This window comes from Oxyura jamaicensis, chromosome 1 (genome assembly GCF_011077185.1).
Source record: "Oxyura jamaicensis isolate SHBP4307 breed ruddy duck chromosome 1, BPBGC_Ojam_1.0, whole genome shotgun sequence".
Classification (NCBI taxonomy): domain Eukaryota; kingdom Metazoa; phylum Chordata; class Aves; order Anseriformes; family Anatidae; genus Oxyura; species Oxyura jamaicensis.
Window position 1 is genome coordinate 84,054,185 of NC_048893.1, and position 24,358 is coordinate 84,078,542.

At 45.8% G+C, this 24,358-nt stretch overlaps 1 protein-coding gene across 2 annotated transcripts in view; it reads left to right on the forward strand.

Moving 5' to 3' along the window:
* Window positions 1-24,358, forward strand: part of ARHGAP31 (Rho GTPase activating protein 31) — a 59,855-nt gene that overhangs the window by 14,604 nt on the left and 20,893 nt on the right. For both annotated transcript variants that reach the window (XM_035314819.1, XM_035314820.1), the window contains exons 2-3: window positions 20,086-20,188; window positions 20,695-20,839. In XM_035314819.1, coding sequence (XP_035170710.1) covers window positions 20,086-20,188; window positions 20,695-20,839 — 248 coding nt within the window. The remainder of the gene's footprint in view (window positions 1-20,085; window positions 20,189-20,694; window positions 20,840-24,358) is intronic.

The window sequence follows — 24,358 nt, forward strand, 5'->3', positions numbered from 1 at the left end:
TTTAAAATGAGCTTCATTCTCTGAACGGTTCCAGAGTCTATGGGTGTGAGCAGCAGCAGCTTTGTCTCGCTTGGGTGAGCCTGCAATACTGAACGTTTAAACGTGCTCAGCTTTGTCACATCAGCTTCCTTCGCTTTGGAAGCCTGTGCTACGGTGCTCTGAATCAAAACTTCTCCAGTTTCACAGTCTTCGACAAGTTCCTGCTTTTAGATCGTGCGGTCTGTCCCCCTCTGAGATGACAGGCTGCTTGTGCAGGGAGACGAACGCAGCCTAGTGTTTTTTTCAGTTCTGAAACCCTCCAGCCTTATACAAACATCAGGATACAGGTCTTGGCCCGAAGCCTCTGCCTCAGCAGAGAGCTGCAAAGGCAACGAGATGATTGACTTATACGGCAGTACCAGAGCTATCAAAATGTAAGGAAGTTTGATTAAGTATGATCTCAACGCCCTTTTCCTGCAACACCCCTTCTTGTGTTTGCAATGTGTTTGTTAGTGCCTCAAAGCCCTTAGTACAGCAAGATCCAGCAGTCAGAAAGACAAAAGAAACACAGCCCAGAACAGCAACTCCTTGGCATTTGCCTTTGAAGAAACATGGAGCATTAAAGGATTTTTTTTTTTCTTACTTCCTCTTTCCTTGCTTCCCCCAATCTTTGTTATTCCCGGTGACGACTGCATTTATTTATTTGCTTCTTCCCAAACCGCTGGACAGACGGGGGCTCCGTCAGGGAGCGGTCTAGCCCTGCTGCTGGAGAGGGCAAAACAATGGGGCTTTAATCCGGGTGCCTCCAGCAGCCGCCGCTGGCCAGAGGTTTCTCTGGGTTCCCAACACGGAACAGTTGCCTCTTTCATGAAGCGCCTGTGGGATGAGCCCGGGATTGCTACACCCAAAGCATTTCCATGCTGCAACGGCTCTCCGAAATGAAACGCTGCCGAGAACACCGCCTGCAACGCCCCAAGCTACTGGGATGTCCAGTGTGAGAGCCTCTTTCTTCCAGGCCTGGGCTGTGTTTGCTGTCCGCATGCAATCTGTGAATAGCTCAAGTCTGGAAAGCATTTAGGAAAGCGTCTAACTTTTCTTCTTAAAGGAGAAAAGAAGGGTGAAAAAAAAAAAAAGAAAAAAGGAAAATGGCAAGGGTAATAAAATAGTTTCCAATGATTTGATGCAGTGTGGCCAAACTGTTTGTAATCATTTCCTTTAAATTCCTTTTGTATAGGAGGAATTAAATACGAAATCATGGAGCAGGAAGCAGTCATCCTGCCAGCCAGTGACATGTACAGAGAGATCAGAGCGAGGCGAGAAAGACACAGAACAGCAGGAGACATGCAGAAACCTTTTTTAGCTCTCTCTTTTTCTTCCTCTTTTTGTTTAGCATACACATCCATGTAGTACTAACATTTCTTGCCCAAAAGGAGCTGCGGGAATCTCCTGCTGTTCCTTGTCTCTCCGATGGCAGCCCTGAACCTTCCTGCCTTGATACGTCTCATCTGTCTGTGTTTCCTGATGGATTTTGCAGTCCCCAGATGTTTGGATACCTGATTCATCTCAAAGGAGACTGTGAAACATTAAGTATTTTTAAATACCCAGCTTTATAATTGCTTTGTTTAACTTTGCAGCATTCTGAACTCATATAAGGCAATAATAAAAATCACTGCTGTTTTCCTTCAAAGGGTTTTGCTGTTGCTGCTTCAAAACTTGTGTGTGTGTGTGATGGCTTTTGCCTTTGTACTAGCAAGGTTATAACATTCCTTTTCCCCGAAATCATATTTTTTCAATTCTCTCTTTCAAACCCTTTATAAAGCTTCCTGACAAGAGTGCCCAGGCTATTGTGTAAAAGAGGACTGAGGTTACCCAAGTGCTACCAAATCAAAGTTAAGAAATTTCCCTTACAAATCCCGAAGTCAGAGGAATAAGACCTCGTGTCTGTTGCCTACAAAGGTCTATGGGTCTGCAACTTGAGTTGCCCTTGAGGTTTTCATATCTCAGTGTTGTCAAGCTCAAGAGCCTGTGTGGATTATGCTCTAGAGGTCTGGCACTGGCCTCTCTGCTGTCTCTTGCCCGAAGCAGGAGATGAGGATGCTTGTCTGGAGCCCTGTTCATTTGGAACCGGTTCTTCTCAGGTTTCTCTGATCAGGGTTGAATTTGAAGTAAGGGCTCCTGAGATCAATTTCCCTGAAACCTGGGGCATTCAGCTGCAGGGTTTTTATCTGAGCCTGTCTCTAGCTTGGCTCCAAGGGAAGGTAGAGTGAACGCTACGGGCCAGGAGCCTACAGATGCAAAAAATTAAAGGCTTTAAAATGTCACTAGCTGTGCATATAATGGATGTTCTTTGGATTTTATGACTAGCTGTTGTGTTTAGTTGGCCAATGCTGCCTTCCTGATGCGATTTATAAAGTAGTCTCAGGTCATGGCCAGGCAAGATGGATTCAAAAGTTCCTCGGATTTCCCTGGAAACATCACCGTCTTTTGTATCATTTCCTTTATTTCTTCTGAGCAGGACAAGCTTGCTGATACGTACCTTTGACTTCCATGAGCTTTGCAACCTCCTCTTCCATCCTGAGTCCAGCAGGACATTGTCCACCCAAATGTTTACTGTAAAACCAAGGGGACAGTTATAAACCAAGCTCTGCAGTTAAATCATGGCAATACGGCCAGCATTTCACATCGAGTGTAGCGTGTTACATGTGGGATCCATACAACTGACTGCCATCTCATGCCCTCCCCAGAGCCATCCTAAATACCGGGATGGTCTGAACATTGTGTGTATGTCTAACTCTGCATGAGACCAAGGACCATATGCGCGCAGGAGACCTGGGCATTGGTCTGGACCCCGTAACACCTACGTGTGCACTTCTTACATTTGCACTGATGTTCCTCCATGCAGCCTCCTCCCTGCTCTGCTTGGGTGGGCTTGAGGCACAGGTGGCCTGATGTTTGTCCCCTAGGGGCTCAGCTCTCTTCTGGTGTAAAGCTGTAGTGTAGAAGGGAAGGTGCAGAGCTGTTTGGCAAAATTGGATGGCTTAGGGCTGTACAAGCCAGGGTGGGCAATAAGGAGGGTGCTCCTTGGCTGCACGTTGCTTCACAGCAACCTACACATGCCCAGGACCCAGTGTGTCCTTTCTAGAGCTCCAGCAAGTTGCATCTCTCACACTGGGACACCAGGAGTGTAAGGGATTTGTGTGCTGGCAGAGAAAGGGTGTCTTCGTTTTTATTTATGTATTTTTTCTGTGGCTCGGAAAAGTTTTTCCAGCACCTTGCGGCACTCTGACACCACGCCTGCATTTCAGCATACTGTCTTTTAGCATTGAGCTCCTCCAGAAGCACAGGCTGTGTGGCGCTGGGCCAGCTCCTGACCTCAGTGACACTAGCATGAATCTGGGATGCTGCAGCCAACTGGTGTGGAAGTGCTTCAAATCTGCATATACAGCAAGTGTTTTCAGTTGTAAAGGGGGTTACGATTTCAGCTAGCAAAACAGCAGAACAAAAGCAACATCTACGTGACCGTGACCCCCTTCAAAGGGGACAAAGTGCTCCTGGGACACCCACACTTGTCCTGCTATCACCAGGCTGAGCCAGGAATTAGCTCCAGGGAGCTCCAAGGAATGCACCAGAACAAACACACCAGGAGCAATAAAAACAACCACAGATTTTAGGTGAATTTGCCAACATCAGGTAACATTGCTCTGATTTACTGCAGTTGTTATTGAAAATGGTGGTACTGTCAACTCCAAGAGAAGTAGATTGTGTCGGCCTGAATCTCTTGTGGGACGGAGTGCTGAGAAATTACTGGTGAGGTTGGATACATATCAGAAAGCTTCGATGACAGCGCCTGGATGGGACATACTGGACACCTGGAGATGAGGCATTGTCTGTTTTCAGGGAGCCTGACCACAAAATGACATTAAACAAAGCCAAACTGCAGACAAATATGATCTTATGTGAGACTTGCTGCAAAATTCCCCTTTGACCAGGGCCTTCTCTGCTGTAATTGGGGAAAATGAATTGGTTATAAACAGCAGGGAAAAAAAAAAAAAAAGGAAAAAAGAAAAAAGAAAAAAAAAAAAAAAGCATTGTGGTAGAAGAAGATCGATTAAACCTGAGAGAGATGCAGAGCAGAGAGCACAAAGAGCCTCGGCTCATTTGTAAACATGATCACATCCATAACATGACGACTTCCAGGGAAGTGCATTACATCCACACCACTCGGGCTCTTCAGACAGAAGCCAAACGTGTAATTTCAGAAAGGCTGAGAGGCCAGAGTTGGTATTTTCAGCATATTGGAAGGCAAAGCAGAGAAAGAGCAGCATGTATGTCCTGGGAGCCCCATGAGGATCCCCTGTGGTAGAAATACTTCATGTGGGCAGGAGGGTGATGCTAAGGCAAGCACTGCAGCGCAGGCTAAAAGTGGATCCTGTGATGGGGCAGAGAAATATGGCCTGGGGCTGACAGCTGACTCACAGCATATCTTCCTCCCCATCTCTCCCAAGAGCCACCCTGCGATGCTGTGACAACAGGCGGACACGTTTTGTGGGTACTCCCCACGGCTCAGGCAGAGCCTGCTGGGCTCTGCACAGGCCCTCCCGTATCCTTGTAGGGCCAGCATGGCCAGCAGTGCTGTCTGCCCGTGTCCTGCTTTGCAGCCAGCACTGAGCAAGTCCCGGCTCATCTCAGAGCACCCCCAGAGGCCTCCAAAGTGGGGAATGGCATCCATGCCCACGTCCTAGGAGAGCCCCAAGTTCCCAGAGCAGTTCCCTGTCCTCCCGGCAGCATCGGCAGCTGCTGTCTCAGAACAAAGGGCCTGCGTGTCCCTTTGCGAGCCGGGGCAGCTGGAGGTGGATTTGTTTTCTGTTGATTTCATGGCAGCATTGCTGCTTCAGGCCGCTGTCGTGGTGTGAGGAACAACAACGTGGTAGAGGAGACACCCAGCGAATTGCTGACTGCTCCACGGCTGCCCAGTCTGCGTGCCCAGCGTGGGAAGCAGTCAGACCACCCTGGTGGCATCGACAGAGCCATCGTGTTTGCTGACATTTCAAGGGAACAGAGGAGGGAACAAAAGCTGGGAACAGAAGCCTTTGATCCAGCTCAGAGCTGCAGTTGGAAGATACAGGACTGAGTTGTAAACACCAGACACAAATTTCCCTTTTTGCAGGGGAAGCATTTTAAACCTCTACTCAGGTCCCTTCAGTTTGGCCTCGAAGGGGAAAAAAAAGCCATGCAGAAAACTGTGCTGTGAAACAGAGATGAGAGGTAAAGAAGGGAAAGCAGCGGTCAGTTGAGGAGATGAAAGAGGTCAGAGGACAGAGTGCAAGAAGTTTGGGATAACCGATCTGTGGACAGACAGGACAGCACATCGTTTCCATTGAATTCAGGCCTCCCCTCCCTCCCCCACCAACCTCCCTTCCCTGAAATGATCAGAAATAATGCAGTTTCCCCCCAGATAGCCTCTGGTTAGCTTCTTGCCATTATTGTGGTATTTAGTTATGAGAGAACCATTCACATGGAAAAAAAAAATTAAAAAATGGGGATTAGAAGTGAGACCAAACCACAAGCGTGGATCCCATTCCAAAATTCCCAGGCACAGGGGTACTGCCATCTGGCCTTTTGGTACAAGACTAACTTTTATGGCAACCAAAACACAGCTCCAATAATCTGATTGGCACTCTCTGACCCAAGTCTCCTTGGGTTTCAGACTGTGTGTCCAGATTTTGGCTGGAGGTTTGGATAAGGAAGGTCTCTGGGTTCGGTACGGACCTGGGAAGAGTTGAGCCTCTCCCAGAAAAGCACATCTGTGTGAGATTTTCAGCCTGACTTTTGGGGTCAGTGATTCTGATAAGCCTGTTGCAATCTGTGTGTGCTTTACCAGCTTCTGAACTTTTGGAGGCAAGCTCCTATTTACTTGGAGTTTGGATGCAGGGAAGCTGGATGTGCAGTTTAGTTACAGAGTGGGAGTCAAAGAAGCGAGCTCTAACCTTAGTTCTTCCACTAACTCACTGCACGACCTCAGGCTGCCGGCTCATTTCTGTTTCTCATTTTTTGCACCTACGGGATGAGAATGATACTTATCCTGTGTGAATTCACGGCTCCTTGCCGAGGGGCTGGATTTTTGCTGATGGAAGCGAAGCGCGTTCGGTAAGGCCATGCTGGGGCTTTATCCTCACAATGGGGGATGTGAGATACAAATAAGATTTCAAATGAGGGTTTGTTGTAACCCGAGGGCTGAAAAGCAAACCCTAGGACACTCGCCTCCTTTTTCTCTCATTCGCTGACATGAAACACACACAATAGTCTGCACTTTGGCTTGCAAGGAATAATGCTGCCATCCTTTAAGTGTGCAGAGAGGAGCAGGCGCTAGCCAGCCTCCGTTGATATCACTAGGCATCCACTAGAGCTGGCTTCTGTTTCGCACTGCATTCCACTCTGCTGCAAGATTACCTTCATCCACACTCAGAATAAAAAAGCAGAAACTCCCCATAAATAAAAATTGTCGCAAAGGTGATATTACATTGAAAACAATGATATTGAAGCAGATGTATTTCACCTTCTGGAAACGATATGTCTGGATGGTTCTTTGGTCAAAAAAATGAATCGAATCCCTGCATTCCCATGAACCATTTTGATTCTGTGAAATGCACACTTTCCCACTGGAAAATCATTCTGCTGGAAGGTTTTCAAGTAGCCTTTCTTCCCTCATGCTTTAGTATCCAATTTAAACTCCAGCTGCTGGTTGTGGTTGTCCCTTCTTGTAGCAAGTGCTGGCACTACATGCTTTCCTTTATAATTTACACACTGCACTCTTCCAGGGGATCTTGCTGTGGCTTAGAAAGCATTACCTGATAACAACATGGGAAGGACAGTGAGATTATTTTGTCTTGCTTGCAGAGGCCCATGCAGGACTGTTCCCTTCAGAGCAATCTCCTGCCTAATTTTGAATATCCAGGCATCGTGGCTCACGCCCCTTCCCCTGAGGAGGCAATTCTGCAGCATGATACTACGTCTCGCTCTTAGGCCCTTTTTCCTACCACTCAACCTAAATTTCCCCTCGTAATTTCATTCAGTCACTCCCAGTTACAGCCCCCTCGATCATCCAGAACGAACCCTTTCCCTCTGTGGTGTTTCCCTCTGCAGACCGCTATTGTGCATTCGCCTCTCTCCTCCTAATTTGGGCCAGCTGTGCCTGTTTACCACCGTCACTTTGTTCTTCCTCGCGAGTCAGTCCCTGTAGATCATTAGTTTCTGCTCCTTTTCTCTTCCTCCTCCCCATATGCAGTGTGGTATCCTGTTTTCCTTGTAACTGTAGCCATGCGCGGGGCTAAAAGATTCAAGGATTTTTCCATTAATAAACCCCACACCCTTTTCCTGGTCGGTACATTGCTTAAGAGTGATTGAGGTAATTCATTCACGAACAGCGAAGCTGTACTGAGAGACAGAGGGAGAGCGTGGAGGGAAAATGTGAGCTCAGTGGGATCTCGAGTCGCGGTCCTTCCTTGAAGCAAGGCTTTGCTCACGGGGCAGCTTTGCAAGCAGGGTCTGATCCTGCAGCGTGCTTAGTGTCCTCAGCGCTCGAGGGATTCACCTCCAGATGGGTTTAGCTGTGCAGGGCTGGGCTCCAAGTGGCAAGCCTCTGCTGCTCCGGCCAGCTTCTGCTGCGAGGATCTAGGTGGGCTTTTTGCCTGTGCCTCTTGCACTCTTACCAACAAAGATTTTGCAATCATACCTTGAGTAAGAAGTTCTGCTTGTGAGGAAAACGGAGCTCCAGCTCACTCTCTTGCAACTCTGTTGGCTCTGCCAGGCTTGGGGCCGCGCCTGTTGCATAAAGCTTGAGAAATTTTGCCAACCTCCGTGGCAACTTACACACAGGGACTGGAAGAGTAACCCTTTGTTTAGCTTCTACAGTGACACAAGAAGGTGGCCAGGCAATAGATAGGAAAGGAAGGAGAAAATCATGTTGGAACAGTGTATTTTATTGAAGTATACATCACACACCCCCAGAGGACCATGAATCAAGAAATCTGGTCCTGTTTTTGCTATTGCTAGGCACTGGGACCCTATAGTAAATCCCCTCCTCACTCCCCCTCTTTTGGCAGTAGTTTTAGGTGTGGTGTAGAAAATGCTGGGGGACCTTTTCCCTGGTCATTCCTTACATAGGGGAAACTTCATTTTGCAGGGGAACATGTCCTAATGCAAGCCAGCTCCTCGCCCAGCGCTGGAGGCTGTGGCAGCCGAGTAGCTGGGATGCTCTGGAGGGCAGGAAATACCATTGCAAGTGTTGGCTGTGCTCCTCCTGCTCTGCCCGCTTGCGTGCCCAAGCTATGGTGGAGCCTGCAAACACGCGTTCCCAGGCTGCTCCTTACACAGTGCACACCCTCCTATCACCCAGGGTGTGTTATGGTCTGAGATGGGTGACATTGGTGCTGTACACGCTGCAGAAATGCAGACCGTGAGTCCTGTTGTGCTAAAGGTGGTGTAAATACACACGTGGGCTCTTCTGCATCCTTCCCTGTGTACGCTACAGTGCCAAGATAGCACTAAGGGAATTCCTGCTCATCTGGGTGACCTTGTCCTTGATAACCTGCTGGTGGGAGCTGGGGGAAGCCCATCAGCTTCTCGCAGTGGAACAAGTGCAAGCCTTGAATGCCATGGACAAGGGGAGGTCCAAAATGGTGCTGGGTTAGGTTCACCCTTCCCTGCTGGGGAGTCAACTGGTGCAATGGCAGGTTGTGAAGAAGCACTCCAGCTTGGTTTAAGCCATGTTCTGCAATCTCTGTCCAGTTTCTCCACTGCTGATGAAACAGTGCTGGCAGCAGAAGAGGTTCCTCCATGTAAAAGAATGAAAATGAAGGCAGTGGTCTAGCCTAAAGGTCTTGGCATCTCCCTCAGCTTGTGACAGCACTGCTGGAGCACAGGGGCCAAGGCTGTAGCTTTTCTTTTGTGAGCCTTCATTCCTTAGCAGTGGGAAATTGTCAGCTGTAATTGGTCTCTGATGTTCTCTGCTAATAAGCGATTTCTCTGGTACTTGCAAGTACAGGCATCCCTGAGACACAGCTCTGTTGTTGTGACCTCTGATCCCACTCCTCCTCTTGGAGAGGGGCTCCAGATACATCCTGATGTCCTCCAACACCGCGAGGAAAGGAGTCCCCCCTCTGCTCCTCCCCATTACATCCCTGTCTCTTTTATTTATTCTTTATTTATTTTTCTCTCAGCCGCAGCGTAGGAAAATGGCTCCTGCTGGTCCTCATGGAAAAGGATACATGTGCTGGCAGGAAGGCCATTTGCTTTGGGAGGAAGAGGGGCCTGACATCAACAGGAAGAGCTGTGCAGCCGGACGGCTGCCACGTCCAAGCGAGAGGGGCCTTGAAAACAATGTCGGCCCGAGGTTCAGGGCTCGCCAGCAGGAAATGAATGCACGCTGGTGTTTGCAGTGCAGAGGAAATGATAAGCACTACCTGGTCTGACTTGGAGCAGAGATAGCGGAGAGAAAAAAAAAAAGAAAAAAAAAAGAGAGAGAGAGAGAGAAAAAAAAAGAAAGGTTGTTTTTCCTCACACTGGTTTGGAGCCCGTCCTTCGCCAAATGGAAAACAAAATAAAGAGCAAAATATGGAATGTATCAGGAGTCCGTTGGGGGGCTTGGGATCTGAGGAGAGCAGTTGCGAAGTGACTAGATTTACTACTTTGGTAACAGCTGGATATTGCCATTTTTTTCCATTGTTAGCACTGAGAATGACCCTCAGCTTGATAACCGCTGCCATGCTTATTTATTGAGAGATGAAGGGGGGTGGAGGCTGTATCCCATGTGGAAAGAGGGGGAGAAAAGCCATGGATGGGGACAACTCTTCCTGCTGGGGCCTATAGCAGCCTAAAGATATAAACCTCTCCTGCCTTGTCCCTACTAGGTGAGGAAATCAAAGCCTGTTTGGGCAATAAGAAGACAGGATTATGCTGTAACAGCTAATTCAGCTTTCTTTCTTCGCCCTTTCTATTAGGGCCTGTAAAAGCCGTATCGGGCCTCCTTTCTTCATTGGCTTTCTGAGAGCACCAGTTTCTGGTTCTGATGTCCTTGCCCCCTCTGCAAGGAAGCTGCAGAGGTACAGGCCCTGCAGGTCAGCTTTGGAGAAACCACAGCTCATGGCTGGGCTGCATCTCAGCAGTTACGAGCTGATGTTGTGGGGTGGAGGTAGCCACAAAGAGCATGGCAGGAATTTTGTTCTTCTAAACCATCCCAGCCCAGCATCAGCCTCCAGAAGGCTTGGAGGCTGTGTGACACCATCTGCAAAGGATGTCCTGCATCCTGTGCTGTCCTTGATGACTCTTGTGGAGGTCAGAGAGGGAGAGCTGCCCTCCAGCTGCACAAGAACTGCCACAAGGCTGGCAGATGGAGCAGTGCTGTATTCCCTGCTGCCTCTGCAAGCAGTCCCGAAGGTGCAGCACCACATCCAGATGTTGGAACCAGGTGGCTTAGCTGCTCTTTTTAGAGCTCTTTACACTCCTTGGTGTATGGAAAGGAAAACTTGATCCCTGAGACCAAGGCTGTAAGGTACAGCTTGGGCAAGTGCAGCTTGCAGAGGTCAAGAGGTATAGAAAAAATGACCCTTATCAAGTGGAGTACTCTTAACTAAGCTGCTAAGCGAAACCAACCCAGAGAGACAGGTTCTGAACTTCCTCATGTAGAAATACATGCATGCTTGAGGAATTCACCCCCAAACCAACAGCTTTCCTTGACCAACAGCAAGTACTTCACCCAGAAAGGCCTTCAGCATACAGTAACAATACGCAGGGCAATGCACCAGCTAAATGAACTTTGTCTGGGAAGGGAGAGAGTAGGAAATGTCTGTGGCAATGGCTTACTCTCTGGTTGGCTGAGCAAGCTGCAAGCAAGAGCACCGGCTTGTAGTGATGCACCCCCAGACCTATGACATCAGCCTAGAGGGATTTTTGCGGCTTCTGGCTCAAAATATCACCTGTGGGTCTTAGGATTTCAGTTGACACCTTATTGAGAAAAATCTATTTATCTATGAAGAATTTCCTGGTAATACATGGGAAACCTCTCTCACACACACATATACATGCACATACATGAATATATCTGTATGTATATGTAAAAATACATGTGTTTGTATATATGTGTGTATACGCACACATGCTTAAATATATGTGTCACTTTATATGTACATATTTATTTATATATATAGGTATGTGTGTCTGACCAGATGTTTCTTCTGGCAGAATTTTCTCCATCCTGCTTGGACACAGAAACTGAGCCAAGAGGCTGTGGTGATTGTACACCCTGGGCAGTGTTACTTAAGATGGGTAGAACAGCACTTCTTTTCACCAGACAGACATCTGCGATCCAAGTCACCCACAACTTAATCCTCTTGAAATAAAGACTAACTTGTCTTCATCCTTCTCTGAGCAGGCCTGCGAGAAGCATTTCTGGGTGACCTCCCACTGTCAGCAGCAGTCTTGGTCCTCTGTTCAGTGTTGAAACCTCACACCATCATTTTATGTTCTTGAAAAGCTGGTGCAAATGCTCCTATCAGTCCTATCCATAGTTTGATAGCATTTGAATGTTCCAGTAAGAGGTCGGACAGAGCTGGATATAGAGTTTTTTTCCTCTTGTGGAAAATGTTGCTGAACTCAATGGGATTTTTTTGTATGAGTGAAGTTCCTTGGGTCAGGCCCAGCCAGCCTTGCAGTGAAAACATTCAGTCTAAATATATGCCTCAACAACTGTGCAAAGATGGAATGGATTTTATACTGCTTGGCTTTAAACTGTAATGACTGATTATTGCTAGTGCCTTCACATGTTTGTTTTCAATCACATTGACATCATAAAGCCTTATTTACTTTTTCTCAAAAGTCTGTTTTCATTTGCTTTTCACTTCTCATCTGCAGCCTGTAAGGGTTTGTTATTTGGGCTCCTCATCTGTCTGTCTGTGATATATAATGATTCTCAACAATGTTCCCTGCTCTTTGCCCTAAGTTGTTGACTATCTGTAAAACAGCCCACTTGGAGTAACCTCTGGAAATTGCTGTATCCACTCTTCACCAGGAGAGCCCTAGAGGCAAGCTCAGTGAAGAGCCTGAGTGAAAGAACATTGCTGCATAGCCTAGTGTCAGTCTGCATCAGTCTGTCAGGGTGACAGAGGGCAAAATAAAAAGAAGAGAAAATCACAGCATCAGTTATAAATGTGTACTGTGAGATTTAGCTATACAGTTTTAAATCCATATGAAAACATGGTCCAATGCCTCCTTCTCAGTTACTTTGTAGCTTGTTACCAAACATTATCCTGGGCTCTCAGAGGAGTAACTGGCCTCTTGTTTCCCTTCCAAACACCTGAGCTTACAGACAGTGCCATTCTGCATGAGCTGGCACCTCTGGATGTGTGCTGTGAAGCTGAGGAACGGCTGTCACGTATGCATGCAAGTGATCCATTCTGCAGAAAGCTTGGAAAGAGAACCACGAGTGCTGATGGTCCGTCCTACCCTTGCATGCTCAAAGGGACAACAGTGTTTTGCTGGGAAAGAACCACATGGCGAACTGTAGATATCCTGGCACACTAAAGTCTAAGTCAGAAAGGACCAAGGAACAAACTAACTGAGAGCCAGCTATGGAGTATGAACTGGTCCCCTTGAATTACCATTCTCCAGGTTCTGGGATCCTAAGAATCCTGCACAGGACTTCCCATGCATCAATGGAGTTGTTGGTTTCTACACTTTTTACAGTTTAAAAAATGGTTGTAATAGCTTACAATCACTCCTAGCATCATATGGGGGCTGTAAGAAACTGAGCAAACCTGCATCAGCTAAACATGCTCAAGTAGAATATGGAGGCTGTGGACTATTTATTACCTAACTTGCTGATGAAGGCCTTGTAAATGAAAGCATATAGTCTAAAAGCTGTTGAGAGGAGGAAAAAAACTTATGAAATCCATATATTTTCTTTGCTTTGTTACCAGCAGTAAAGTAGCTTAGCGTGGCTTACTTTGCTTTCCATGCTTAAGTAGAGAGAGAAGAAAGGAAGAAAAACATGATACAATGAGACAGCTGTAGTCCATAAACTTGTTTATTGATTTGGATGAAAGACAGTAAGCACTCCAGAGGTTTCAATTGGAGCCTACATCACTGTCCATCCATCCTGGCGCTCTTTTCTTGCAGGCTGCTTCTCCCGGCTCCCCTGAGCTGCAACATCAGTATTGCCCCACTCACTCCTGCATTCCCTCAGCCTCTGACACCGCCTGCAAATTTGGCATTGTGTTCAGTATGTGTTGTCAGAAACGAGGTTAGCAGCAGAGCCCCTGCCTCACAGCCTGCTTATTCTCACTGTGCCTGGGCTTTCACCAAGGTCAATTCACTGCATGCAGCTCCACAGCTATTCTGATTTTTCCTATACTTGGCCCTTTCGAGACAGCACAAACTGTCCTGTCTCACCTAGGTCCAGAATTCAGTACCCCAATTGCCTTTGCTGTGGTGAACAAAACCCCGCACAATGTCCACTCTGTGGATCAGAGCTGCTAGGATTTCAGTGGTAGCTGAGGCTGTGCACAGCTCACTGACCTGCCCCGCAGAATCTAAGCCACAAAGCCATAAAAGTTAGGACTGGAGACATCCTGTTCGGTTATCTGGTCCTTTTTAGCAGGAAACCCACAGCAGGATGTTTCCCTAACAAAACTATTCTTGTACAATCTCTTTTCAAAAGTGCCTGCACGACAGAATTTGCCAGCTATGTCAAGGTAGTAGCCACATTTCAGAGGGGCATGGTGACTTCTAGGTTTGAGAGTCAGCACTCAAAGTCTCTTTGCACAGTGCTTTGTTCTTGGTTTCCTTTAGTGTGCTGGTCAGGTCTGCTTCAGGCTCTTTCATTTCTGTAGCACCATGATCGTCAGATCTGCTCTGGAAAGTCAGATGTTCCTACATGTCTTATTTAGATGTGTATTTTGAGATGTAAGCTGTGTATAATGCCAATAGGAAAAAACTGGCTTGTGGTATTCAATCTCACGCTGGGCCCATAGTCTGTGTTTAGGTGCATTTGCTTGAAATCCACCTGCCCCATCCTGACCAGTGCTCGGTGTTCCCACTTCCCGCTCTGACCATGAAGGGGGAGGGCTCGCAGCATCTGGCAGATCTGAGATCACACTTTTTTTTTTTTTTTTGCATGTCTGAGCCCACCAAAATCACGAGTGCGTTCAGGACGGTGCTTTCATCGCACGGAACAGCATTGTGGTGCTGACCTTCGTGACGATGCAGAGAGGTTTCCCACAGAAGCAGAGGAAAAAAAATACGAAGTGTGTGACTGAGGTGGTGATTCAGTTGTGCTGGCCAAGCAGACAGGGTCACCTCGGCGCCAGCTATTCATCTTTTTTTAACTGTGTTTATGGCAGCTAGGGGGGAAGCGGCGAGGAGGGCTCCAACAAGGTGATTTGTTTTTCAGCCTGTTTGGTGTTGTTTAGATATCTCGTGCTGTTCAAACACAGGTGGGTGTGGGTGGTTCTGGTAGCTCGGCCCTCACAGCCTAACTAAACACTGGAAGGTGATGATGAAACAGTTTTGTTTTTTCTTCAGCTGTAAAATTAATTTATTGATGGTGAAAAGTACGCACAGACATCCTGCGGGATGAAGCCCTCTGTTTGTCCTGGTAGGCAGACGAAAGCTTCTCCATCCCCAGCTCTGCCAATGCACCTCGCCTCTGAGCAGGGGACATCCTCTGCAGGGATTTCAGACACTGTGGTCCCTGCCATCCCCGTCCACTGATGACAAGGGGACTGTGAAAGGCAAAGGAGGTGATGCTTGGGGGCAAGGCAGGATTTATTCCTGGCTGCTGCGGGTTGGGAGCACAAACTGGGATGCGGTTTCAAATCCTGACTGCTGAGTTGAACAAGGGCTTAAGTGAGCCACAGAGAGGAGAGTGGTTTGATCTACACTAGAATCTGCTTCTTAGCCAGCCTTATGCCTAGTAAAAGTCAGACAAGATCAGCAGTGAGTAAATAAATAAATAAATGAAAAAAAAGTGAATCAGCGTTAAAGCTTGTGATTTAAAATAGGAATCATCAGGAAATGCAGAAAAATGTCACATCTGAGATACTAACTCTCAAGCTTATTGCCATTTATACAATGCTGTTTCTTTCCTGTGATTAAGAGGCCAAGTTAATATATTAGTATATTCTAAAATGTGTACTGTTTTGTTATTTTTGTGCATGTAAAGTACAGCTCTTGCTTAGCACAGAATGAGACACTCATTTTCTAGGGAGAAATATCTCCTAATTTAGTAATTTAAATTGAAACAAGAGAGTGTTTAAACCTTTATTGTCTCATGATTTCACATGGTATTATAGGAAGCATACATTACAGTTAAACGCAATAAAGAAAAGAAGACTTAAGAAAATACTGGTACATATCAAAGACAAAATAGTGAAACACAAATGCCCACATCTCTTTTTTTATGGCACGGGATTAATTATCTGGGGACATTTTTTGAAAAAAAACACCACCACAACAACTCTGTTTCCTACAAAGTCAAATGGTTGATATTTCACATGAAATGAAATGTCTACATTTATGCCCCCAGTTACTTGAACTAAAAATAAAATAAAATGAAAAAGGATGTGAAACCACCTCCGTCTAGCTTAAACCAAGCACTAAGGAGGATCTGAGTAGCTCTGTCACTAACTTTTACCCTTGGAAGGAGCTTTCTGAGAAAACAGCAAAAGGATAAAGGGAAAAATGAAGCCTGCCGCTATTCAGACCAGTTTGGTACAGTGTGCTCTGGGCAAGATGACCCAGTCCAGGTTAGCTAACTTTAAGCACAGTCTTACTGAATGGTGTTCATACTGACTAGTTTGGGTGGCTTAGCATCTTCCTCCCTAGGGTCCTTCTGTAGTCCATAAAGATCCAGAGTTTCTTCTAGAAGGCACAACTGAGGACCACAGGTGGTTGCTTGCTGCTCCTGCTGGAGTATCTTTCTCCCTCGTTGCTGGCTTTGTTAGCTAAATGGAGTAACTCCCTCCCTCCTAATGACCCTTCCTCTTAGGGCTGCTGAGTGATTTAGTTGCCTACACACCTACACACGTAAAGGTCTTGCTGGTTTTGATCCAAAATGCTCAGCCCTGTGCCAGATGAAGCCTCGGTCTGGCTGACAAATAGCGAGTTCCTTGCCTGCTGATGGGCAGTTTGGTGGATGCTGCACCATGGCTTGGAAGGGGCAGGATGGGAGAGACCGAATGGTGTTGGCATGAGCTGTGTTCATGGAAAAGATCCTGGTGAAGGTGAGGGTCTGCGTATGCTGAGCTCGGAGGTGATATCCAGTGAGAGTGGAACGAGTTACTGTGACTGCCCTTCTGGTTTATTTTTGTCTAGGGGAAGAGAAGTATTGTTTTTTTGTGCGCTGTATGTTTATAACTCAATTTCCCTTCTGACTGATGCCTCGCTCCACACTCTCCTCTCCTCTTCCATCTGGTTTCTATTGTAGTTTTAAATGAGGACAGTTTGGCTGTCTGGCAGAACAAGCAGGGTCTGTGTGACACCAGCTGCCTCTTCCAACTTCTAAGCCTCCAGCACAGTTTTAATTATAGAAGTGTTAAGATTGGACCCCCCCCCCCCCCCCCCATGTTCTGTGTCTGCATGCACGCACAGCCCTCACTACAAATCCCCATCCCCATCTAATCTTTCTTCAGGAGACACCCACGTCTCTGATTTATTTGTTTCTTGTAAAGCTAATAGAGTCTCGGGCTGCATCTCCCTGAATCCAAGGTTGATCACAGCCGGTGTCTTGGTTTGTGCACATCAGTAGCCATACCCAAAACAACCCAACCACCTCAGAGATGGCTGGAAGTGGGAGGGAGCCGCTCACTGCCTCTCTAAGCTCACCTCCCCCAAGTGCCCTAAAGACCCAGCTTTGTAGGAGATCAGAGCTGCTCAGGAATTTCAGAGCTGCAGGTTCTGCTCAAAGAAAACACTTATTGTGCTCTGGTTTCGTACAAGTGCTGCATTTAGGGGCTTGCTTTGCAGGAAGCCGATGCAGTACTTTCACCTCTAGGGATCTGAGGTCAAAGTCTGTAATTTTTGGTTGCAAGTGAAATGTGCCCTATGTGGGATTTTATTGACATCACAGAACCGCCACACATTTTGGCATGACTAGCTGTTTCTCTTCATTAGAGTCAAAGACCTGGTATGGCAGGAAGTTATGTTCATGATGAGTGAAGGGCATTGGCAGAAATATGTGAGAAGCCCAGGGCTGGAAAAGCAGTTAAGGTTGCAGGGCTGGTGTAAGAGATATTGGCAGAGCTTGGTGCATATTGTCCATCTGCGGTCTGTAAGGTTGTCTCTACTGTGCAGTCTTCACCTGCTTTTAGAAATTAGTTGCATTTTTTTATGTTTGCTGCAAATTATTCCCCTCAGGCCCCCCCCCTTTTTTTTTGCTTTCCGTCCTCAACAGATGGAGCTCTCCTTCTCCAGTCTATGTATAAGAGGTTTGCTTACATGCCTGAGGCCTCTTGACCTAATTTATCCCAAGGAAATTTAAATCTCAGCAAAACAAAATCAATCAATCAAACAAACAAACAAACAAAAAACGAACAGAAGAAAAGTGTGATTTAATAGGTCTTCCTTGTGAGAGGTCAAATTAGTCACAACAAATATCAGTGTATGCATTTTTATTTGGTGTCCTTGTTCTTAACACTGAGGTTTTAAAAAGTGTCTAACAAAGGTCACTGCTGGTACAGACCACATTCGTGTGTCAGCTAGACACCATCACATGCAGTTTGTCTATATGAAAGGCTGTTCAGTTTTCTGACAGACCTTGGCAAGTGGATTTCCTGCTCAGATAGGTTTTCTCTTCAATTCAGTCTTCTTTTTCTAGAAGGCATGGAGTGGTTCACCTGTTTTCCCACCCCTGTGGGTCTGAAGTGAGCATGGATCTGCCTCGCTTTCATTTTTACTGCTTACTTCACATTTATTTCCAGAGACCCCAACCAAGAGGGCAGTCTTAATATGCTGTGTACCCATAGCTCCTGCCTCAAAGACACTACAGCCTAACCAGACGAAAATGAAGAGGCCTGAAGTTATTTACTTTCCTTGTCTTTATTTCTAGCATGCTCATCATCATATGATCTGAGTTCTCTGCTGTGGTTACAGATAACCAAGTTTTATTTAGAGAAAGGAAGGTCCTCTTTCTTGGTGCGTTACTTGGGTAGGATATTTAGGAAATGTTGCACTTTTATTTTGCTCTGTATCTTCCATGTTACCTAGTCCTCTTAAGAAGTGGGTGCTGTAGGTGCTGAAAAGAATGCTTCCCATGTTCCTTCTGGAAGGCACTGATGTGAAAAAGTCCATGACTGCTGTGGAGAAATCCTTTATCATGTAGTCTTGACTGGTTTCCCGTGAACATTGTTGTTGTGGTAGGCTAGGGCCCCTGCAAGAGGTTCAGCTGGTACTTAGTCCTAGCAATTTGAAGGTCTTTAAAATCAGCCTAATGACTTCAAGCATGACCTAACATGGCTATTTTACCTGCATTATGAGTTCTTGATACAAAAAAAAAAAAAACAAAGAAAAAAAAGTAAAATAATTTTCTCCGTTGTTCTGAGGAGGCTCCTTTGGCCTCTTTCAAAGAGAATTAGCCTGTTTGGATCATTCAGGTTTCCAATAAATCACTGCCCCTACCCCTCCATTTGGGTTGGTCATGCTGAGAAGAGAAGGGATGCACAAGAAGGGCCTCTTTACCTCCCCTGGTGCCAGCTGAGAGGCAGAAGGGCAGCACTTCCCTTGCTCTCTGGGCTCAGCAAGAGTGTATCAGTGATGTAGGATCCAGCCTGGGAGCCCTCCTCACCAGAGCCAAGGCCCTGGTCTGTGTGGTAGGAGCAAGCCCACGCTTCTGAGAAACCATGAGCTGGCTCTGGCCTCAGCGGCACCTAGGAGAAAAACAACAACGTACCAGCTCTTTGTTTTTCAGGCCGTCCTTGGGGTGCTGTCTTTGGATCCTGTGTGATGAAGCATGTGTTAATATGTCATTATGGCCCTGAACTCAGGCAGAAAAACTCAGGGAAGGTCCAGCCAGAGGCATTATCTCTGTGGTGTCACAGAGATGCAGTAATTGCTATGCCTGGCTTTCCAGTAAAATGTGTGGCTTAGCCTGTTTTCTTCCGCACAGCTTTCCGAATGTGCAGTGCAGCAGAGTCAGCATTACAGCGAGGAACTTCAGCTTCTGCATTTACTGGCTTCTGTGCTTATGGCTGTGTGAAGCATTGCATTAAATACACAGTAGTTTCTAGCACCTAATAAGGAAGGACTCTCTTACTGTTATTGTTATAGCTAGGGTTGTTATAGTACTGGGGACAGAGAGGCTTGGTCTGACCAAGGGGATGAGGGTTTCTTCTACCTATATAATGGAAAAAAATAAACACAAGCTTTGGGTCCAGGTCTGGATGTAAATGCTGTGCCTCAGGTTCCTCTCAGCTTTAAGGCTGATTAAGTCCTTGGCTGGTTGCGTTGATGGAGTTCTTTTGAAGCCAATGTCAGATTTTGCCAGTGTGCAGATCTAGTCAATATTTGAACTTTATACCCCCTCTGTGGGAGTTTATGAGCACTAAACTGTGGGTATGTAGGCTTATATGGAAGTGTGAATGCTTCTCTGAGTTTTATCCAAGCCAATCAGACCTTTTGGCTTGATTCAGCGAGGCTGGAGCTCTATCCTGGGGAGGGGGGAGGTTCTTGGGACCACATGCTTTACCTCATGCTTTCAATTAGAGTGAAAATGCCTCTTTTTTTTTTTTGGAAAGGAAAAATGAAAAAAAAAAAAAAAAAGAAACCCTACCTTTCTTCCCACAGTGCTTCTGCGACTTCAGGCTCAGTAATTGTCACATGGCAATGAGCATGGCATGGCAGAACCACTGCATATCCTTACTCTGCAAATTAGCCACGGCTACTTTGGGGGGGTAATTTTTTTTGTTTGTTTGTTTGCCCTATATTTCTGCTGTTACTGGACCCTTCCCTGTGTCTGTAGAGAGCCTCCACTACTGTCTGATGAAACTGTCTCCTCTGTGGTGACTTGTGGAAGCTCTTGATGTGTATTCACTGGTGTCTTGCCTTGTTTTCCTCTCCTAGTCCCCTATGTGCTGAAGAGCTGTGCGGAGTTCATTGAGACTCATGGCATTGTGGATGGGATCTACCGCCTCTCAGGAGTGACGTCCAACATTCAAAAGCTGAGGTAAGGGTAACTGGTCTGAGCACCAGAGGTATTTGGTGGCATTGCTCAGCATCTTTGAGCTGTTAGCCCCTCAGGTACATATTGGGGCCAACAGAGCTCTGCACTGATGCAGAATGGGAACTGTCTCTGAAGCTGGTAGCAGGGAAATACAGTATTTGGGGGATTAGTCCATGACAAAAAAAAAAAAGTCTCCCTCTGTGTCTATTAATGGGAAGGGCCTGGAGGGTTCAGCACAAATACTGAGTTGTTCTTTCTCATTTCAAGACAAAGAGATCTCTTCATATCAATTTGGGGGCCCCTCATGGGATTGTGCTAGGGCAGCCAGAGACTAGCTGAAACCTTGAGGCCTGGTCCCAGGAGCCGGGCTGGGCCAGGCCGCAGATAATACAGTCATCTCTGCTTTCCAGTTTGTTTTGTCCTCCAGCTGTAAAAGAGCATGCAGAGTGGAGTTTAGGGGTGCTAGAGCTCTTATTCATTGAGGTTGCTGTGTCTCTGTGTTGTTTCAGACAAGAGTTTGTTTCTGACCAATGCCCGGACCTGACAAGGGAAGTTTACCTCCAGGACATCCACTGTGTGGGGTCTCTCTGCAAGCTGTACTTCAGGGAGCTGCCCAACCCTCTCCTCACTTATGAGCTCTACAAGAAATTCACGGTGAGCCTTCTTGCTGCCCTCATTCCTAACCAGCAGTGTGGACATGCCGCAGGTTCCCCCGTGACAACTGTTTGGGTTTCAGTCTGCTGTCCTGGATTCTGGTGCATGAATCTGTATAAACACTTCCCAGTGCTCTTCCTTTCTCATCTTGCACTGGCTGTCTTTCCCTGTCCTTGTTTCTTTCCCCCCTTGCATGTTTGTTTCTCTTGTTTTCTCTGTTGTTTCCTTCCCTTTGCTCATTTTATTCACTGCACTGCTTCCCTGGTGTTACTCTTTCTCCCCACTGTGTACCTCTTTCCAGAATGGCTAATTCTCTTTGTTTTCCTCATTACTGTCCATCACTGAGAGCCTCTGGGGTCACCTGGGGCCTCTGATCATAATCACAGGGGAGTGGTTTCCTCTTCCCTGTTCCTTCCACAGTCCTTGACACCTGAACAAATGGATTGCTCAACCCATGTGTAAAGTATCGACTTTTTTTTTTGCATCTGTAGCATTTTTACACAGTTTGTCAGAGAGCAAATGATGACACAGGTTATGCCAGCTATGACATATCAGGTCTGTCATGATCATATCATAAATACAAACAGCAGAGGAAAGTGGCAGCTGGCCAAGCAGAAATCTCCAACCTAGTTTAAATGGATTGTAATTCAAAGAGTAGTAAATCGATTCTGCAAAACAACCATAGATTATACATGGATACAGTAAGAAAAGATGGCAGGGAGCTGGAAAATATGACTGTGAAGCCTGAATTTTTAAGAGAGTTGGCTAATATTGGTGACAGATAATATTTTATTAAAAGGTGGCAGCACAAGCTATACTTGTTGCAAAGGCTGCCTGTTTCTTACCCTTCTAAATCCACTTTTAGCTGTCTATGACACCAACAAATTTAAATCTAGACATTCAGGCTGAAATTGTCCATGTTAGAGGTGTGGATTTTCAGATTAAAAGCATTTACCAGCTTCTTCAAACAACAGGGGTGGGGGGATGGGAAAGATTACTTTCTCAGTGTTAGGAACATCCGTCCTTTTTTAAGAATTTCTATCATTCTACTCTTTCTCATTTGCTGGGGGGTGGAGAGGACACGCATCGCCAAAAAATATTGGATGTTGCTGAGAAGAAATTTTGCAAAATCATGTCCAGATGAAATGGGAAGTGTCAAGTAAGCCACTTCAGGTGCTGCTATCCACCCTGAGTCAAGTACTTCCAAACAGCACTGCTATGGCTAAGGAGGTCCTGAGAAAAACACGTGGGGTCCACACAAGAAGACATTCTCCAAAGACTCCTTGTGTGAGGGGCTTTACTGTAGGGCAGAGCCAAAAGAGACCAGTCAAATGGCAGCTTGCTATACGAAGTCAGGTAGCTGCTTGGGACTATAACTGATGTGGGGAAAAAGAACTTGCTAGCCTTGCTGTGCTGCCTGACAGATATTCAACAGTGCTAGGTGTCTTGCTATTTCAGTGCCAATTTTTAAGTAAGACTGGGCTGTGTTTTGAAGTGGTGGATAGTCAAAACCTCAGTCACAACTCTGAGCAGATGTGAAAAATTGTCCTATACCCTCAAGATATAGGGATCCTTAAGATATAGAATAGGATCTCCAAAATGGAGACAGTCAGGGTGGATAGGACCTTGAAAATACAGGGTATAATTGAACCATTCATAGTAACTGATGAGCCTCATTCTTGTTGTAGATATTTGGCTGGTGTCTTTCTGGCTATCATTACTGATTTATGAAAGAAAAATGTTATGAAGGAAACATGAAGATTTAGATGGAAACTTTTTTAGGAAAGAATGTTTGCTGAAAAGTGCAGTTTTGAGATGATGACTTGCAGATTTTGGTCAGATACATTTGGTAAATAGTTTTATTCAAAAACAAAAGGGAAAACACTTCTGTAACTATCCAAATGTTTCTTTTAAAAATACTTTCTAAAGGAAATGTTTCAACTTTTAAATCAACACATCCAGCTCTTAAATAAAACATCTTTCAGAAAAGGGTTAAATAGCCCAAAATTTAAATGAGTTTTTCTTTCACTTTTGGTTGAAATGTGATCCTTGGTCAACCTTGAACAATTGTTTTAAAAATCTTGTGCCAGCTCCCCCAAATGTTATCACTTTAGATAGACCTAAAAGGGATTTTTTTTAAAAAAACTCTGTCTTAGTTTGCTCTGCCACAAAATCCGTTATTCACATAATTCTGCTCAGTGGAGATTTGTAATGGGTAACCCAGCTGACAGGAAACACAGTCAGATACAGGGAGGAAAGAAATAAAAAAGACCAAATCCCCAAGGAGCAGAAAAAGCGCTATAGGAGTGTGCGTGTGCGTGGGGTGTCTGAACAGGGAATGGTGTCAGCTGTGCCTAGGCAGAAGAGCACTAGTAGGAGTAAAGGATGCATGCTAATCCCAGACTGTCTGACTCACTCAGAGTTGCTTCTGAGATGGGGTAGGCTCCACATTGAGTCACCAGAGTGATTCAGACATTTGTGGCTAAGGAAAGTCAAATTCTTAATGACTAGAGAGGGATTGGCCTTTTGGTCATCATTCATGGATGTAATATCCCAGTCACAGCCTCATAGGCCATCAACCTTTGCAAAATGGTGCCCTCTCACGCTCCCCAATTTTTCATCTAGTATTCTGGTGCTGGCTGCTTGTTTCCTGGAATATATAAGTTGACTCTACTTGTCTCCTTCCAACCTGGGCATAGAGGTGGACGCTCCCTCAGGACAAATCAGGTGTAGGAGGCCAAGCCTACCTTCTCTCTCTGGTCTCAGTTCCAGTTGTTATTCGAGGCTTTTGTGAATTGTGCATTCCTAGAATCACCATCAGAGCTAAAAAAAAAAAATAATAAAAAAAAAAATCCAGGATTTTAAATTGTTTTAGATACCTTCTACCATCCTCAGAGTGCTCTTTTCCTGTTTGTGAGATGAAAATATAAACATCTGGAATTCATGCTGTGATTAATGGACTTTTCATAAATGGAGTTATTGGTTCTTCCTTGAATTCTGTATTCTGCTGTTCTAATCCTGAGCTTGGAGAGGTCCTCGGATTTCAAATGCACATCACGTGTGGGTCAGAAATGTGACTTGGAGGTTTGAATGGGTCACGACCTCAGAAAGTCTGGTATTCACTTGCTGTCTAAGCATTAGGTCTTGGAGAACTGGAAGTTAAATGTAGGAATGAAAATCAGCACAAATCAGGAGAGAAAATTCTGTGTACAATCTAGTTGAAATATAATGTTTTAGATGCACCAGTTAAAATTTACATTCCTCTCTTTCTCTGTCTTTGGGTAAGGCCATTCAGATGGAAACCTTGTATGAAGATTGTGAGAATTCTTGTTCTCAGGATTTCTAGGCTGACTGTAACAGTGTTTTTTGTTTGTTGGTTTGTTTGTTTGTAAAGGAGTGATTTCAAACTTTTAAATATTCCTATCTGTTGCAGTGAAAGAGCTGCCCCTAAACCTCCTGATGAGTCACATGCCTCAGAAGGGGTCCTCTGCTTGGTCCTTTCTCCTCACCAAAGCATTG